The 16,909-nt window shown below is 55.2% G+C and overlaps 1 protein-coding gene across 1 annotated transcript; it reads left to right on the top strand.

Moving 5' to 3' along the window:
- Nucleotides 1-340: 340 nt before the first annotated feature.
- Nucleotides 341-13,565, top strand: LOC139360860 (short stature homeobox protein). Its single transcript, XM_071089127.1, has 5 exons — nt 341-623; nt 4,168-4,376; nt 10,175-10,232; nt 10,354-10,442; nt 13,320-13,565. Exons 1-5 carry the CDS (start codon nt 341-343, stop codon nt 13,563-13,565), a joined length of 885 nt encoding a protein of 294 aa, XP_070945228.1.
- Nucleotides 13,566-16,909: the final 3,344 nt, after the last annotated feature.

Genomic DNA, 16,909 nt, shown 5'->3' with positions numbered 1-16,909 from the left:
CTTCGCACCAAGGTGTCCGGACGCCAAACAGTGATGAAATGAGAAGAAAAGCCAATTGCGGGCGTTGAGGGGGGGTGGGGTGGGGTGGGGGAGACACAGCGTCTCTGCGTGTGCGTCCGCCGCGGAGCCCGGAGACCCGTAATTGCACCAGACAGGCAGCGCACGGCGGGGGGGGGGGCTGGGCGAGGTCGACGCGTATAAATAGTGAGATTTCCAATGGAAAGGCGTAAATAACCGCGGTGGTGATCCACCCGCGCGCACCGGGCCGTCCTCTCCGCGCGCGGGGAGACGCGCGCGCACCCACCCGCCCCGGCTCGTCGCCAGCCCCCGGCCCCCAGCCATGGAAGAACTCACGGCGTTTGTATCCAAGTCTTTTGACCAGAAAAGCAAGGACGGTAACGGCGGAGGAGGCGGCGGCGGCGGCGGAGGCAAGAAGGATTCCATTACGTACCGGGAAGTTTTGGAGAGCGGACTGGCGCGCTCCCGGGACCTGGGGACGTCGGATTCCAGCCTCCAGGACCTCGCGGAGGGCGGCGGCCACTGCCCGGTGCATTTGTTCAAGGACCACGTAGACAATGACAAGGAGAAACTGAAAGAATTCGGCCCCGCGAGAGTAGCAGAAGGTAAGCTCGTCTGCGCGCCGGCGGCTCCGGGGGGCCCCTCCTGGGGTTCGGCGCCTCCTCGCCACGGAGTCGGCCCCCCGCGCGCGCCCCTCGCTCTGTACATTGGCGGCGCTCGGATCGCCAGGGTAAGGCCCGGGCCAGCCAGGCTTTGCCTAAGAAAGAAAGGAAGGGAGGAGAGGACCCGGCCGGAGACGCGGGGAAGGCTCCGGGAGACCCGCCAGGGGTGGTGGGTGGGAGGTGTCGGGGAGGGGGGGACCCAGGGAGGGTCGGAGCGGGGGCCGCGGGGGTGGACTCCGACACGGGAGGGTCCCGGGCTGGGGTGGATCAGGCTGGGCCGGAGGGCCTGAGATTTCTTTTTCCTTTTTTCCTTTTTTTTTTTTTTTGAGACAGAGTCTCGCTCTGTCTCCCAGGCTGGAGCGCAGTGGCGCGATCTCGGCTCACTGCAACCTCCGCCTCCCGGGTTCAAACGATTCTCCTGCCTCAGCCTCCTGAGTAGCTGGGATGACAGGCACCTGCCACCACGCCCGGCTCATTTTTGTGTTTTTAGCAGAGACGGGGTTTCACCGTGTTGGTCAGGCTGGTCTCGAACTCCTGATCTCAGATGATCCACCCGCCTCGGCCTCCCAAAGTGCAGGCGTGAGCCCCCGCGCCCGGCCTGGGGCCCTGATTGCTTAGGATGTGGATTTGTGTCTCTGCCTGCCTGGCTTGTATTTACGGTCCCCCAGACGCAGAGAGGAGCTGTCTCCACGCGCCTTCCCAGCGCTCAGCGCCTGCCCGGCTCCCCCAGATCGCGGGAAGACTCGAGGCTGCGCGGTAGGAGACGCGGGAAGGCCCCGGGTCAGCTCGCTTCTGTGTCCTTTAAGGAACACTTTCTACATATATATATATATATATATATTTTTTTTTCCTTTGAACCTCGAGACTTGTCTTTGGTGAAAACTGTTTGGATCCATCCAATCCACTCCGGCGCCCGCAGGTGGCCGGGGATCTGGATGGGGCGCGAGGGGCCCGGGGAAGCTGGTGGTTTTCGCGGCACGTCCTCACTCAAGGCTGTGTCAGAGCGCAGCCGGTTGTGCGGGGGGCGCAGACCGGGCCCCGGGGCTCCCCTCTGGCCGTTCTTCCTGAAGCCTCAGGGGCGCATGGCCCCGTGTTGCAAATCAAGGAGTAAGAGGCTCAGGCAGAGGGTCTGGACCTGTGGATCGCTGGGACGACTGGGCACCGTACATCTTAAGAATAAAATGGGCTGTAGCTGTGTCAGAGGCGCAGCTGGAGACGGCTATAGGAGTGTCTATCCCGTTTCCAGTACAAACAGGCAGAAAATCGAGTCTGGGCTTTGGCTGATACCCAGAGTTAAGGTGCGAGGGTGCATCCCCCAAAGGTAATTCTTCCTGAGACTCTGGGGGGCTACTTGCTCTCCGGGACCCTATATCTTGGGTGTCGAGTGGCGCCGTTCTAGGGGAAACAGCCTTGTCCTCGTAGGATTGACCAGATCCTGCTTCCCGAGGTCCTGACTTTGTCAAAGCACAAAGCTGGCTACGGTTTACAAAGCAGTTCCCGGTTTCCCACCGTCTACGAGGCAGGAGCTCGGCCTGTCTTATCTTAAGGGGTCGTCCCTGCACACTGCTACGGGGGGCACCCAGCGCTTTAATTCATATACAGAGAGTTGGCCTTGCTGGACCCAAGGCTGGCAGCGACTGGAGGGCCTGCGTTTAATTTAAGAGGCTGTGCAGTGCGCAGCAGGCCGGTTCTGTGGCGTTGCTTTTTGCCTGTCCTTCCCAGACACTGATTTCCTCTTCTCGCCTCCTCTCTCTTCTCCCCCTGGCCATGCACCGGGGAGAGCAAAGTATCCTCCAGGTCTTTCCAAAGTGAGAGGAAAATAAAGACCAGGCCAAGGACCCAGGGCCCCAGGAGAGGAGACACAGAGTCCCCGCTACCCTTTGCCCTTGGCTGGGTGCGGAAAGACCGCCGGGGCAGGACTGCAACCCGTCCTGGTATTTCTTCATCAGATCCACGTTAAGGGGGGGTCGGAGGGCAGGGGAGATGCTCCCCGTGGGAACCTAGAGTTTTTGGGAACAGCGTGTCCCCGCTGAGCCTGGGATCCCGTGGCTTTTGCAAAGCCTGCCCATGCTTGAGGACTTTGAAGGCCAATTTGTCAGCTGGGCTCCATTCCTGGCGTTTTCAGACTGAGAGAAAGGAAGCGGGGAGAGCCGGGGCCGTCTCCAGGAAACGATTCACTCGGGGGAAGGAACGGACTGTTCTTACAGGCGCGTGCCTTTCAGGAGGTGAAAGAAAATGTGAATTCCGTGTTGGGATAAGTGTCTAGGACTGAATCCAGCTCGGGGTGGTGGGGGGGGGTGGGGGGGCCCTGGCGTGGGTGGTGGAAGGAAGGAAGACAGAACAGGGTACTTGCATTTACCCTGTTCCCTTGTAGACACGTTGGATTTGTCAGCTTTGCAAGGTTCTTGGGCGCAGTGGCTTGTTGGAAACTGTGTCCAGGCTGAACTTCCAAATGTCAGCCCCTTACCCTTGGCACCAGGGGACATGGAATTAGGGCGTGGGGTGCTTTTAATCTGTGCCCAGCAGGCCCGAGATAGGAACAGAGGGCCGTTGGAGATGTCACTTCCACCAGCCCTGGGTTGCAGGGGAGCGAGGGAGCCACGTTTTATTTAAACCCCGGAGCTCGGTCAGGGGCGGAACGTCTAAAAAATTGGGAAGCAAAATCTTTTCGCCTGGAAACGCTTGAGGGTTGACTTTTCAGCCCTTCTGACTCCCCCCCCCCCCCCACCCCCTGCAAATACAGACAGGTCACCATTATTGGAGACGAGAAAGTGCCATTTTTGGCACCCTCGTGGGGTGGGTGCCCAACCGCGCGCGTGTAAGTAACTGGGAAGGAAAGACTTCGGTGCACACGGCTCACCCCCAGACGCGGTGTTGCATTCGGGTACTCGGATACGGTTCTGCTGTGCTGGTCGGAAATAGGCTCCGGGTAGGGGCTCCCAGCTCCGGCAAATCCCAGAGGGACCCCCAGTCTCTCCGTGGGTCTTAGAATCTGCCACTCGCCCCGGGCCCTCCCCGTGTCCTTCTCGGGCGCCCCGCGCGGGGACCCCGCCGTTTGCAGTTCTTCCTCAAATTCTTTACCTTAAAAATAGGATTTGACACCCCACTTTCCAAAAAAAAAAAAAAAGGTTAGGTTATGTCAACAGCGGCGAAGTGGATAATTGAGGAAACGATTCGGAGATGAGGCCAAGAAAACGACGTTCCTGCAAAGCCCAGGTTGTTGGGAAAGAAGCGAGTCTTCTCTCCTCGGCTTTTGCCTTGGGGACCCCACGCAGATTTTGCGTAAATGCGCATTGGTTTTCGAGGCCCCCCCTTTCCACCAAAAGAGGCCACGTTGCGCAAAACCGCCCCGCACTGCGCGCCACGCTGCCTGCGCGGAGGACCCCGCGGGCCGTGCTGGGGGAGGCGGGCGCGGGCGGAGGGGACCCGGGGAGCCTTTGGCGAGGCGCTCCCGGCCTCAGCCCTGTGCCCTCCGCCCGCCACGCAGGGATTTACGAATGCAAAGAGAAGCGCGAGGACGTGAAGTCGGAGGACGAGGACGGGCAGACGAAGCTGAAACAGAGGCGCAGCCGCACCAACTTCACGCTGGAGCAGCTCAACGAGCTGGAGCGACTCTTCGACGAGACCCATTACCCCGACGCCTTCATGCGCGAGGAGCTCAGCCAGCGTCTGGGGCTTTCCGAGGCGCGCGTGCAGGTAGGAACCCCGGGGGCCCGGAGCCATGGCCTGGTCCTCGGGAGCGCACGGGGCCCGCGTACAGCCACCTGCGCCCGCCCGGGCCGCCGTCCTGTTCCCGGAGCGCGGGGAGGTTGGGGTGTGGGGCGGGTTGGGGTTCCTGGGCTTTTGGAGACGCCTGAGGCCTGGAGGATGGGTTCATTGGATTCGTTTGCACCAAAGGCAAACACATATACACACATGTATGTGTTAGACAAATAACAGATAAATATATACGCTATATAAATATATATAGTATAGATGATATAGATTTGATTGTCCTTGGTGCAAACAAACCCAGCGAACGCGTATATGGGCCCCCTGATTCCCTTCGGTTCCCGTGGGGTTGGTTCTGGGAACCAACACATGCAAAGAAAACTTTCCCTCGGTTTTACTTTAGGAGAGGAAGCTACAGATACGTTTCAGGCAGAGCGTTTTACAAGATCTTTCATTTAAAAAAATGTATCTGTTGGCCCCTGATTCCTTCGCGTCTTCCCGTGTGGTTGCATTGAAAAGGCTTTTGCGTAGGACGAACGGAGAGGGGTGCGCTCTGTTCCTAGGCGGTCAGAAATAGGGTCCTCTCCTTCCTCCTCTTTTAGCCCCGCTGTTTCTGTCTCCCTCCTCCCCTCTCCAGCCTTGTCCTGTGTTACACACCCTCCCCTCCTCCCTCCGGCTCTGGGGAGCGCAGGAGCACGTTGGGCATCTGGATGAGCGCAGACGGAGAGTCTCCAAATGGCTTTTTTTCCAGCCCCTGCCTGACAGGGCAGCTTCCCCTGGAAGGTCAAGTCCTCTAGTGCTTTCTCCTGGTTCTGGGCAGGACAGAAGGGCCGAGAGAGAGAGAGAGAGAGAGAGAGAGAGAGAGAGAGACACAGAGAGAGAGAGACAGAGAGAGAGAGAGAGAGAGAGAGAGAGAGAGAGAGTCAGGATCTCCGGACCCTGGGGAACCCGTTCAAAAATAAATGAAATTAACATTGCCGACCAGGGAGAGACCGATTACAAAGCCAAAGGCGTTCAAAAGCAAAGACACCAGCCGTTCAAAGCCCAGTCCCGTAGGATTGGTTATGAGATCAACACATTTCAAACATCGCTTTCCCTGGATTTTTGCTTAGGAGACGAAGGTACAAGTGCATTTGATGCAGAGCGTTTTACAAGATCTTTAATTTAAATAGATACGTATACACACACAGACATATATATATTTATATATAATATATATTTATATATATAAAATATATAATATATGAAATATATAAATATATATAAATATATATTTATATATAAAATATATATAAATATATATTTATATATAAAATATATATAAATATATATATAAATATATATAAATATATATTTATATTATATATAAATATATATAATATATATATATAAAAATATATATAAATATATATAATATAATATAATAAATATATAAAATATATATATATATTATATATAAAATATATATAAATATATAAATACATGTATAATATATATATAAATATATATATATATATTTATGTTTTGGTCCCTGATTCCCTTCGCTTCCCGTGGCATTGGTTATCCAGCCACCCCGTTCAGACACAAAACTTGAGCGGACGAAGATACACGTGTGTTTGATGCACGGTGCGTTGTACCAGCTCTTTCATTGAAAAAATATAGTTTGGCTCCTGATTCTCCTCCGTCTTCCCATGTGGCTGCCTTTAAAAGGCCTCCCTGGGATCCTGAGGATTCAATAAACACTCCCCAGGCCTCTTGACCGAGAACCGTAGTCCCCCCACCGCCAAAAAAAAGATACTGCCCAAGACCGGGAGATGCTTTGGTGATTTGGAAGGACCGTGTCCCTTCTCAGGGCGTCTGCGGCCTCAGTGAGGGAAGGAAGCTGTATCAATACAGGGGTTTCCTCGCTGTCCACCCCTCTCTCAGAAGATGCATTGGACGGCCCGGTGTAAATTAATGAAAAGATTAAAGTTTTGCTAAAGGGGACACATCAAGTTTATGTCATCTCCTGGTGTGTGTTGTGCCTGGGATCCGTCAGTGTATCCCCGGCCCTTGATGTACTGTTTCTATAAAAATAAATTACTTGTAATTGAATTCCACACTATTTCTTTCCGTAGTCTATTACCGACTCGCACCTCAGTTCAGTTGCAGAGAATTGGTGGGTGGGGTGTGTGTGCAGACCCCGAGAAGGCCCTAAAATAAAGACAGATGGGGGAGAAGCCGGGGGTTATGTGGACTCAGGGGTCACATGAAAATTTAACGACGGTAAATAATAATAAAAACAAACATGGGAATAGGACAAAAGACATCATTTTCTCTCTCTCTCTCGCCGCAGGGAAAAATCATCGTAGGGTAAAGGCGGGCAGGCCTTGGAGTCGTCATAAAAATCAATTAGTTCAAACACGGACGTCCCGTGGAAGTCGTGATGGTGGAGGGGACGGGGACGGGGGAGGGAGAGAAAATGAACTAGATTTTAATCCCTTCTCTTCGTGAATTGTTGGATAATCTCTTTCAGGACAGCCCGTCCCGTGCTGGGAGCGGATAGAGTTTCCATTTAGGGTGGAAATTTGCTGTAAATAAATTGAGCATCCGATGGAAGCTGTTCCCGATTAACCTTTTATTTTTAGCGTCGCCCCTGCAAAGTCACATCACCCAGCTGTCAGGGTTCTAATGGAAACTTATGAGACCACGGCGAGGGGCGGGTGGTAATTTAATTACAACAAATATCTGTGGGTTTATGGCGCAGAGCTAAATTAAATGTCATTATTCACTGTCGGTAATGGAAATCAAAAGGACATCGCGTTGCGGGCGTGGGTGAAGGAAAAATCAGCGAGCGGTCCCTTAATGAAGAAATAACTGTCTAAACCAGTGTCACACACTTCACTTACCATATTCAGGCCTAATTGGAATTGATCGTGAATCACTCCAAGACTGATTTATTAGCACTTAACGCGGCAGCTAATTCATCACTTTTATTCTTCATCATCTTTTTTTTCCCCTCCTCCCCGTGTTGAATGAGGCTTTACAGGTTTCAGTAGGATTCTGTTTTTGTTTGTTTGTTTGTGTTTGTTTCAGTAGGATTCTGTTTTTGTTTGTTTCACTAGGATTCTGTTGTTTGTTTGTTTGTGTTTGTTTCAGTAGGATTTTGTTTTTGTTTGTTTCAGTAGGATTATTTTTGATTTTGTTTTTGTTTTTGTTTGTTTCAGTAGGATTTTGTTTTTGTTTGTTTGTTTGTTTCAGTAGGATTCTGTTTTTGTTTGTTTGTTTGTGTTTGTTTCAGTAGGATTTTGTTTTTGTTTGTTTCTTTGTTTCAGTAGGATTTTGTTTTTGTTTTTGTTTGTTTCAGTAGGATTCTGTTTTTGTTTGTTTGTTTCAGTAGGATTCTGTTTTTTGTTTGTTTGTTTTTTAAACGCCCTGCCAGAGGCTTTAGGGGGTCCGGCTGGCTTCCCGGACCGTGTACGAGACAGGCGGAGACTACTGGGAGCATCGACGGACACACTGGCAGTCGCTTGGAGGTGGGGGTCTGAAGTGACTCTGGACACAGGCTTTGGAAAGGGGGAGAGAGCAATTGTTTGTGAATTTCAGTGTCAGCCGCAGGCCGGGACCTTTTTTGGGGGGAGGCGATGAGGCAGGATGTGACTTTGCTGGGACACAGGATAAAGTTTTCTAGGAGGGCTGCAGCCCGCGGGAGGGCCCACATTGGAAGGTGGGCGGGAGGCTCTGTCTTGGGTTCCAGACCAAATGCATGTGGCCGTTGTGTAGATTCCCGGGTGCAGGTGCACCGGCTCCCCCCGGGGCCCTGCACGGTGTGGATGTGGTGGCTGTGGACCCAGCACGTGTTTTGCTCACAACAGTGTCTGCGTGAATTATTTGTCTTGGGCAGTGACTGCCGTGTCCGTCAGGGTGCAGGTGGAGCTGCCACAGAAAGCCTGTTAGGAGGCATGAAGCGACTCAGACTGTCAGGAAGGTGGCCGTGGGGGAGGGGATGGGGAGGCGTCCAGATTACCAGGCCTAGGCTAAACTCCTTGTATTCCCCAGCTGGTCTGTCTGTGCAGGAGGGGACTGTCAATACTGGGAGAGCGGTGGGGGCTTGTAGGAGGTGACAGGGGACGGAATTCACCCCCAAATATTAACATGAGACCTGTGAGAATTTCTCCAGCCTCCAGAGGGTCCCCGGCTCTGTTGCACTCAACGTCTTCATAGCTTCCCCCAAGACTCGGAAGTCCTCAAAGTGACAGAATGCCCCTATATGGCAAAGCCTGCTATCCTTGGGGTTCCTCTCTGGGATGTTCGTAACCCTTGGCCATATGAGTGGGACCCCTTCAGCTCCCCAGGGCTCCCAAGGAGGCCGAGGAAGGCAAGATATTTTCTGGGCTTGGTGTGTCCAGAGTTAGATTGGAGAAGGGGCTGGATTTGGAGCCCTTTGGCCATCTGGTGGCCCCTCTACCTTGGTGGCTAAAGTCTGCAGGTGGCAACTCGCGTTCTCCTACAGGGTGTACAGAATGCTGGAAAGTTCCAGAGTCCACTTCCACTGTCTCAGAACTCACTTGTTCAACTTCAATTCATCAGTGATAATGGACGGGTCTCACTTAGGCAGGGCAGGGAGAGCTTAACATTTTCCAGTTCTAGGCCGGGTGCGGGTGGCTCACGCCTGTCATCCCAGTACTTTGGGAGGCTGAGGCGGGTGGATCGCCTGAGGTCAGGAGTTCGAGACCATCCTGGCCAACATGGTAAAACCCCGTCTCTACTAAAAATACAAAAATTAGCCTGGCGTGGTGGTGGGTGCCTGTCGTCCCAGCTATTTGGGAGGCTGAGGCTGGAGAATTGCTTGAACCTGGGAGGAGGAGGTTGCAGTGAGGCGAGATTACACCGCTGCACTCCAGCCTGGATGAGAGAGCAAGAGTCTATCTCAAAAACAAAACCGAATTTCCGGTTCTAGGCCGGGATTCAGGCTCACACCTGTAATCCCAGCACTTTGGGAGGCTGAGGCGGGTGAATCACCTGAGCTTAGGAGTTCGAGACCAGCCTGGCCAACGTGGTAAAACCCCGTCTCTACTAAATATACAAAAATTAGCCTGGCGTGGTGGCGGATCCCTGTAGTCCCAGCTATTTGGGAGGCTGAGACTGGAGAATTGCTTGAACCGGGGAGGTGGAGGTTGCAGTGAGCCGAGATCACACCACTGCCCTCCAGCCTGGATGAGACAGCAAGAGTCTGTCTCAAAAACAAAACAAAAAACAAAACCCAATTTCCAGTTCTAGGCCAGGATTCAGGCTCACGCCTCTCATCCCAGCACTTTGGGAGGCCGAAGTGGGTGGATCGCTTGAGGTCAGGAGTTCGAGACCATCCTGGCCAACATGGTAAAACCCCATCTCTACTAAAAATACAAAAATTAGCCTGGCGTGGTGGCGGATGCCTGTAGTCCCATCTATCTGGGAGGCTGAGGCTGGAGAATTGGTTGAACCCGGGAGGTGGAGGTTGCAGTGAGCCGAGATCATGCCACTTGCACTCCAGCCTGGGTGAGAGAGCGAGACTCTGTCTCAAAAACAAAAAACAAAAATCAAAATACAAAAAAAAAAAAAAAGCAAAACCCAGTTTCCAGTTCTAGGTAGCCAGTTATGCAGGGTTGGAGACAGAGGGGCGGTGAGGGACTGGGGACCCCCATCGGTCGCTTCTGGACTCCCAGAGGTGCAAAGTGCTTGGTTCATCCTCACAGGAAGGTCGTCCCTGGCGAGGCTGGGCTGGGCGCGCAGGGTCCCACATCTCTTTCTGCTTCCCCCACAAGGTTTGGTTCCAGAACCGGAGAGCAAAGTGCCGCAAACAGGAGAATCAGATGCATAAAGGTGGGTGTTGGGACTGGGGGGACCTGAAGCTGGGGGCGCCTGCTGGAGGATGGATGGGGGGTAACGAGGTGCTGGCTGCACCCAGGACCACCACACTGACACGTCCTCCCTTTCCCCACAGGCGTCATCTTAGGCACAGCCAACCACCTGGACGCCTGCCGGGTGGCACCCTACGTGAACATGGGAGCCTTAAGGATGCCTTTTCAACAGGTAGCTTGGTTTTTCTTCCTCTGAAGATCCCCAGGGACCCGCCACCCCCTCCCCTTTCCCCTACTTGCTCGCCCCTCCCTGCCCCTGCAGACTTCTCAGTTGACCCCCAGAAAAAAAAAAAAAAATCAGTGGCTTTTCCAAGGAGGTATTTACAGGCACCTTGACACGTATTAAATCAGGCTGGGCCCGGCGCGGTGGCTCAGGCCTGTCATCCCAGCACTTTGGGAGGCCGAGGCGGGTGGATCACCTGAGGTCAGGAGTTCGAGACCAGCCTTGGCCCACACGGTGAAACCGCGTCTCTACTGAAAACACAAAACGTAGCCGGGCGTCGTGGTGTGCACCTGTCATCCCAGGTACTTCGGAGGCTGAGGCACGAGAATCACTTGAACCCGGGAGGCGGAGGTTGCAGTGAGCGGAGATGGCGCCGCTCCACTCCAGCCTGGGGGACAGAGTGAGACCCCAGGACTCCAACTCAAAACAACAAAAAAAAAATCAGGCTGTTAAAACTCAGAGACCTTTTGGGAAAGTGAACACACACAAGCCCAAAGGGAAATCTTAACAAAAACCAGAGGGGTGACAAGTCCCACTCAGTCAGCCCTCCCGCCCCACACCTGGCTTGCTGTCTGGTTAAGAACGGTGGGATGCCTGCGCCTGGATACCAGAGATGGGATACGCATCCACTCCCTTTTCACCACCACCCCCGAGTGTCCGAGGGTCTGGGGCGTCTGCCTGGACCCTGGCCCCTGGCCCGGGCTCTGCATACCCTACTCAGCTCCCCGCTGACTTTGGAGTGAGCAGCAGTTTGGGTTCCCAGCGTGGATTTGCGGCTTTCAGGGAGTGTCCGGGGGGAGGGGGGGTCGGTCGCGGAACCCAAGCGTCCCAAGGGGGCCCCCTGCTCTGGTTTAGTGTGGGGGTGGCATGGGGGGAAGCGGGAAACTGTGTGGAAGGAGGGGTGCACGGTCCCAGGACGAGAGAGCGCAGCGCCCACATGCGCCCTGCCGGAACGCAGCCCAGCGCCTCTGCGCGCCCCTTCCGTCCCTAATCTGGGGATCGGGACCATGCGGGGACGGAGTTGGGGGGCTCTGGCAGGGCGGACGCGTGGCCTCTGTTCTTGACCGTTTGATCCCAAGGGGACAGCTGGGGTTTGTATTTGGGCGCGTGTTTGGCGAAGGGCTGCAGGTACCACCCGTCTGGCCTCAGCCTCTGCTGGCTGAGGGTGCAAAGGCTTGGGGGGGGGGGTGGCGGTGGGGAGTGGAAGGTATAAAAGCCTGAATCATAAATTAACGACTCAGAAATGGACCCCGAGCGCTGGTCGCCACGAGCTATCCAGCTCTCCATGGCGCAGGCCCGAAGGAGACCGGTCCGCATCCCTCCGCGGTTCTCCTCTCCTGGGACTTGGCCTCAAGGTGGGGGAAGGGGCCCCCACTTCTTCTACCTTCTCTTGCCGACGGCAGGACCCAGTGAAATTAGGCCGTTGGAGGCCTCAGGCCTGCCTGGCTTTGCGCACCGGAGCCTTGGGGACGTGGTGTCCCGGGAGAGCCTTGGGACCTGGTGTCCTGGGGAGAGCCTTGGGGACCTCGTGACCCTGGAGAGCCTTGGGGACCTGGTGACCCGGGAGAGGCTTGGGGACCTGGTGTCCTGGGAGAGGCTTGGGGACCTGGTGTCCCGGGAGAGGCTTGGGGACCTGGTGATCCGGGAGAGGCTTGGGGACCTGGTGTCCCGGGAGAGGCTTGGGGACCTGGCGTCCTGGGAGAGGCTTGGGGACCTGGTGTCCCGGGAGAGGCTTGGGGACCTGACGTCCTGGGAGAGGCTTGGGGACCTGGTGACCCGGGAGAGCCTTGGGGACCTGGTGTCTTGGGAGAGGCTTGGGGACCTGGTGATCCAGGAGAGGCTTGGGGATCTGACGTCCTGGGAGAGGCTTGGGGACCCGGTGGCCTCGGAAAGGCTTGGAGACCTCGTGTCCCGGGAGAGCCTTGGGGACCTGGTGGCCTTGGAGAGGCTTGGAGACCTGGTGTCCCAGGAGAGCCTTAGGGACCTGGCGTCCCGGGAGAAGCTTGGGGACCTGGTGTCCCGGGAGAGGCTTTGGGACCTGGTGACCTTGGAAAGGCTTGGGGACCTGGTGACCCGGGAGAGCCTTGGAGACCTGGTGACCTGGAAAGGCTTGGGGACCTGGTGACCCGGGAGAGCCTTGGGGACCTGGTGCCCTGGGGAGAGGCTTGGGGACCTCTTGACCCGGGAGAGCCTTGGGGACCTGGTGTCCTGGGGAGAGCCTTGGGGACCTCGTGACCCTGGAGAGCCTTGGGGACCTGGTGTCTTGGGAGAGGCTTGGAGACCTGGTGTCCCGGGAGAGCCTTGGGGACCTGGTGTCCCGGGAGAGCCTTGGGGGCCTGGCGTCCCGGGAGAGGCTTGGGGACCTGGTGGCCTTGGAGAGCCTTGGGGACCTGGTGTCCCGGGAGAGCCTTGGGACCTGGTGTCCTGGGGAGAGCCTTGGGGACCTGGTGACCCGGGAGAGGCTTGGGGACCTGGCGTCCCGGGAGAGGCTTGGGGACCTGGTGGCCTTGGAGAGGCTTGGGGACCTGGTGACCCGAGAGAGCCTTGGGGACCTGGTGTCTCGGGAGAGGCTTGGGGACCTGGTGACCCGAGAGAGGCTTGGGGACCTGGTGTCCCGGGAGAGCCTTGGGGACCTGGTGACGCGGCACAGCCTTGGGCCAGGGGGAAGGAGCACAGTCGGGTGTGGGATGGTTTCCAGGGCTGGAGAAGGGGCGACGCTCCCTAGGGGAGAAGAGGCACGTTGTGGATTTCGGGGGGGTGGTTGGGACGGGGGAGGCCCCCCAGACCCCAGCCTGAGCGCTCACGCCACCGGGTCCGCTCCTGCAGGTCCAAGCTCAGCTGCAGCTGGAAGGCGTGGCCCACGCGCACCCGCACCTGCACCCGCACCTGGCGGCGCACGCGCCCTACCTGATGTTCCCCCCGCCGCCCTTCGGGCTGCCCATCGCGTCGCTGGCCGAGTCCGCCTCGGCCGCCGCCGTGGTCGCCGCCGCCGCCAAGAGCAACAGCAAAAACTCCAGCATCGCCGACCTGCGGCTCAAGGCGCGGAAGCACGCGGAGGCCTTGGGGCTCTGACCCCGCCGCGCAGCCCCCAGCGCACCCGGACTCCCGGGCTCCGCGCGCCCCGCCTGCACCGCGCGTCCTGCACTCAACTCCGCCTGGAGCTGCTCCGTGCGCCCCGGGAGCTCCTGCAAGAGGCCTGGGGAGGAGGCTCCCGGGACCGTCCACGCGCGACCCTCACGGAGACGGTGCAGAAGGCGGAGCGCGTGAGCGGCCGTGCGCCCTGCTCGGGCCTCTCCAAGGCTGCCCGTGCGTCCTGGGAGACCCTGGAGAAGGGTCAACCCTGCCCGGCTGCGTCTTCCTCTGCTCTACCCTATGCATGCGGTGAACGACCCAAAACGTGTGGAAGATCCTAGAGTCTGTGAACCTGCAAAGATCCCGGGGCTGGTCTCCGATGAAAAGGCCGCGTGTGTCTTCGTTGCCAACGATTTTCTTTACCTCCATATACTCCTTCCTTCGTCCCAAGAGCTGTGTGGATTTGAATGTGGACTTTGGAATCCCAGGAGGCGGAGGGGGCCGGGCTGTCCTCCCACGGCCCCCCCCCCTCCCCCAGCATCCCAGAGGCAGCAATAAGGGAACAGTTTTGTGGCTGGTGTGGCTGAGGACGTGAACCGGGGGGACCTGGAAGGGGAGGGGAGGGAGATTCGAACCTCCCACGTTGTGACTCCCACGTTCCGAGGACCACGATGCTGATGCTGGTGACCACGTCTGGTCCCACCTCACTGGGAAGAGTGGGGAGGCCTGGTGCCCTCGAACAGGCCACTTGACACCTTTTTCCAGTATTTGCTTCCCTCACTTGACTGCGTTTTGTTTTTTGTTTGTTTGTTTTTGTTTGGGATTTGCTTTTCTGCTGTTTTACAGAATTCAGACGCGTCATGACTCGCCCGAGAGACGGACGCGCGGTTGGAATCCTAAAGCAGCATTAACTTTAATAACATGGAATGACGTGCAATACTATATAAAGATAATAGATTAAAAAATAATAATAATAATAAGAACCGTAAGGCGTTGCCTCTTCTCGCAGCGCTGGCCGCCCTGGCCACCGAGGGGTCCCCGTTGCACAAATCATGAGTGTGGACATCGCCCTGGGCCCGGTGCAAGGGTGGGTTTGTGTGTCTAAAGGGGAAGAAAGGGAGCAGAGGATATAGTGCCTGAGTATCAGTTTGGTACCTGAGCTGTTGTGTCTGGCTGGGAAGCGTCAAAGTTAGGGAGAGATCCAGAGACTTTCAAGGTTTTTGCAGACGTAGGCGGTTGCAGGTTTTTGTCTTTCTCTTCTACTCCATCTTCTCCATTTGGCCAGTTTCTTCTTTTGTTTCTTCTGTTTTCTTTTTTGTTTGTTTGTTTGTTTGTTTTGGAGACAGAGACTTGCTTCGTAGCCCAGGCTGGAGTGCACTGGCTCCATCTCAGCTCACTGCAACCTCCGCCTCCAGGGTTCAGGTGAATCTCCTGCCTCAGTCTCCCGAGTGGTAGCCGGGACTACGGCCATAGGCCACCCACGCCCGACTGATTATTTTGTGTTTTTAGCAGAGACGGGGTTTCACCGTGTTGGCCAGGCCGGTCTCGAACTCCTGACCTCAGGCTATTCTCCTGCCTCAGACCCCCCAAGTAGTTGGGATGACAGGTGCACCCGCCACCCACGCCCGGCTAATTTTTTGTGTTTTTAGCAGAGACGGGGTTTCACCATGTTGGCCAGGCCGGTCTCGAACTCCTGACCTCAGGTGATCCACCCGCCTCGGCCTCCCACCGTGCCCCCTATAGTTTTATAAACAGCAGATAGCAACTTGTCCTCCCCGCCGGCATGGACTGGACGGTTGCTTGAAATGACTCCACCAAGAACATCCAGAATGTTCTGACTGGTTTCCTGGGAACATAGCAAAGGGGTTTGCTGACCTCCCAGAAGTTTCATCTGCCTGATTTGCCTCCGTCACCCGGGCCTGTCCAGAGAGAAACGATATCTTCTCTCGACCTTTACTAACGTTCGGTGGCCAAGTCTGTTATTTCCAAACCACCTTTTGCCTCTTTCCGGATTCGACCTTGGCCGTTGTTTCTTTCCTAACGTCTGATTGAGATACTTCTCCCTGAGGTGGGGCTAAAAAAAAAACCTAAAAACCAAAAACGAAACTTCTTTTTTTTTTTTTTTTTTCTTCCACATAACACTTTCTATCTCGTCACGAAATGTAGACACATTTGGACCCATTTCATTTCTATCTTCGGATACTCCTTACACACATACCGAAAGGCCCCTTCAACGTTTTGTATTTCAAAATGTTAGAACTGCTGTAAAATGAGAGAGAGAGACAGAGAGAGAGGGAGGGAGAAAAAAGAATGCAAATTAAATATTTTTCAATCAGTTGCAACTTCTTTTTTTTCCCAGACGTTAATGGCATTAGAAAGTTTGTCTCTATGCATTTTTTTTTTTAAAGCTGGAAATTTAAAAGAAAGCGAGAGAGAGGATTTTATCGTTCAGATGAAATTTGTATCTAAAAGAGGAATTGCATTTTCAATATTTGGGAAGCAGGTTTTCGTTCGTCGGAGTGTGTAACCCTCAGGAAAAGGGGGTTGGGAAGAGGTGTACGGCCCTAGATATTTTTTTTTTTTCCCCCCGAAAAAGAGCTGAGTAATTTTGAAAAATCGAAACATAACCATCTGTCATCATTTCCTCCGGACAAAAACTCACTCCCCGTGAGGATGTAGACACACGTCTGGTCCCTGTAAAATCTGAACTTTTCTTTTTAAGAGACGGAGTCTCATTCTGTGGCCCAGGCTGGAGGGCAGTGGTGCGATCTCGGCTCAGCACAACCTCCGCCTCCCGGGTTCAAACCAGATCCTCCTGCCTCAGCCTCGCTGGGATTACAGGCACCTGCCACCAGGCCCAGCTAATTTTTTTTTTTTGTATTTTTTGTAGGGTTTCGCCGTGTTGGCCAGGCTGGTCTCAAACTCCTGACCTCAGGGGATGCACCTGCCTCGGCCTCCCACACTGCTGGGATGACAGGCCTGAGCCACCGCACCTGGCCTGTGTCTGAACTTGTAAAAGGCACCGTCCACCCTGCTGGGACGCTTGGGCCTCCGGGCCTGCCAGGAGGAGGCCTACGTGTTTTGGTTTGATTTAATATGGAAAGAGAGCCGAGCTTCCCCCTCACGAACGGGCCCCCAAAGCAGAGCAAACCCACAGAACGGTGCGGGGAGGACACTCGTGTCTGTCCAGACCGGCGGTCTTTGGCTTGTCTCCTGCGAGAGAAGCTGGGTGACTTTCTGTGGGGGCTGGATCAGTGGCTCCTGGATAAGGGGGACGCGTGTGCTGGTTTCTTTTTTCTCCCCCAAACTCCAGGATGCAAGGAAATGAGAAATTCAACTTGGAC

This window comes from Macaca nemestrina, chromosome X (assembly GCF_043159975.1).
Source record: "Macaca nemestrina isolate mMacNem1 chromosome X, mMacNem.hap1, whole genome shotgun sequence".
NCBI classification, from domain to species: Eukaryota; Metazoa; Chordata; class Mammalia; order Primates; family Cercopithecidae; genus Macaca; species Macaca nemestrina.
This window is presented reverse-complemented; position numbering and strand designations above follow the sequence as displayed.

Excerpts from the sequence above, each read along its gene's own strand:
- LOC139360860 (XM_071089127.1), top strand. The coding sequence starts at position 341 with ATGGAAGAACTCACGGCGTTTGTATCCAAGTCTTTTGACCAGAAAAGC. Across the intron at positions 624-4,167 it reads CCCCGCGAGAGTAGCAGAAG|GGATTTACGAATGCAAAGAG; the intron begins GTAAGCTCGTCT and ends CCCGCCACGCAG. Across the intron at positions 10,233-10,353 it reads GGAGAATCAGATGCATAAAG|GCGTCATCTTAGGCACAGCC; the intron begins GTGGGTGTTGGG and ends CTTTCCCCACAG.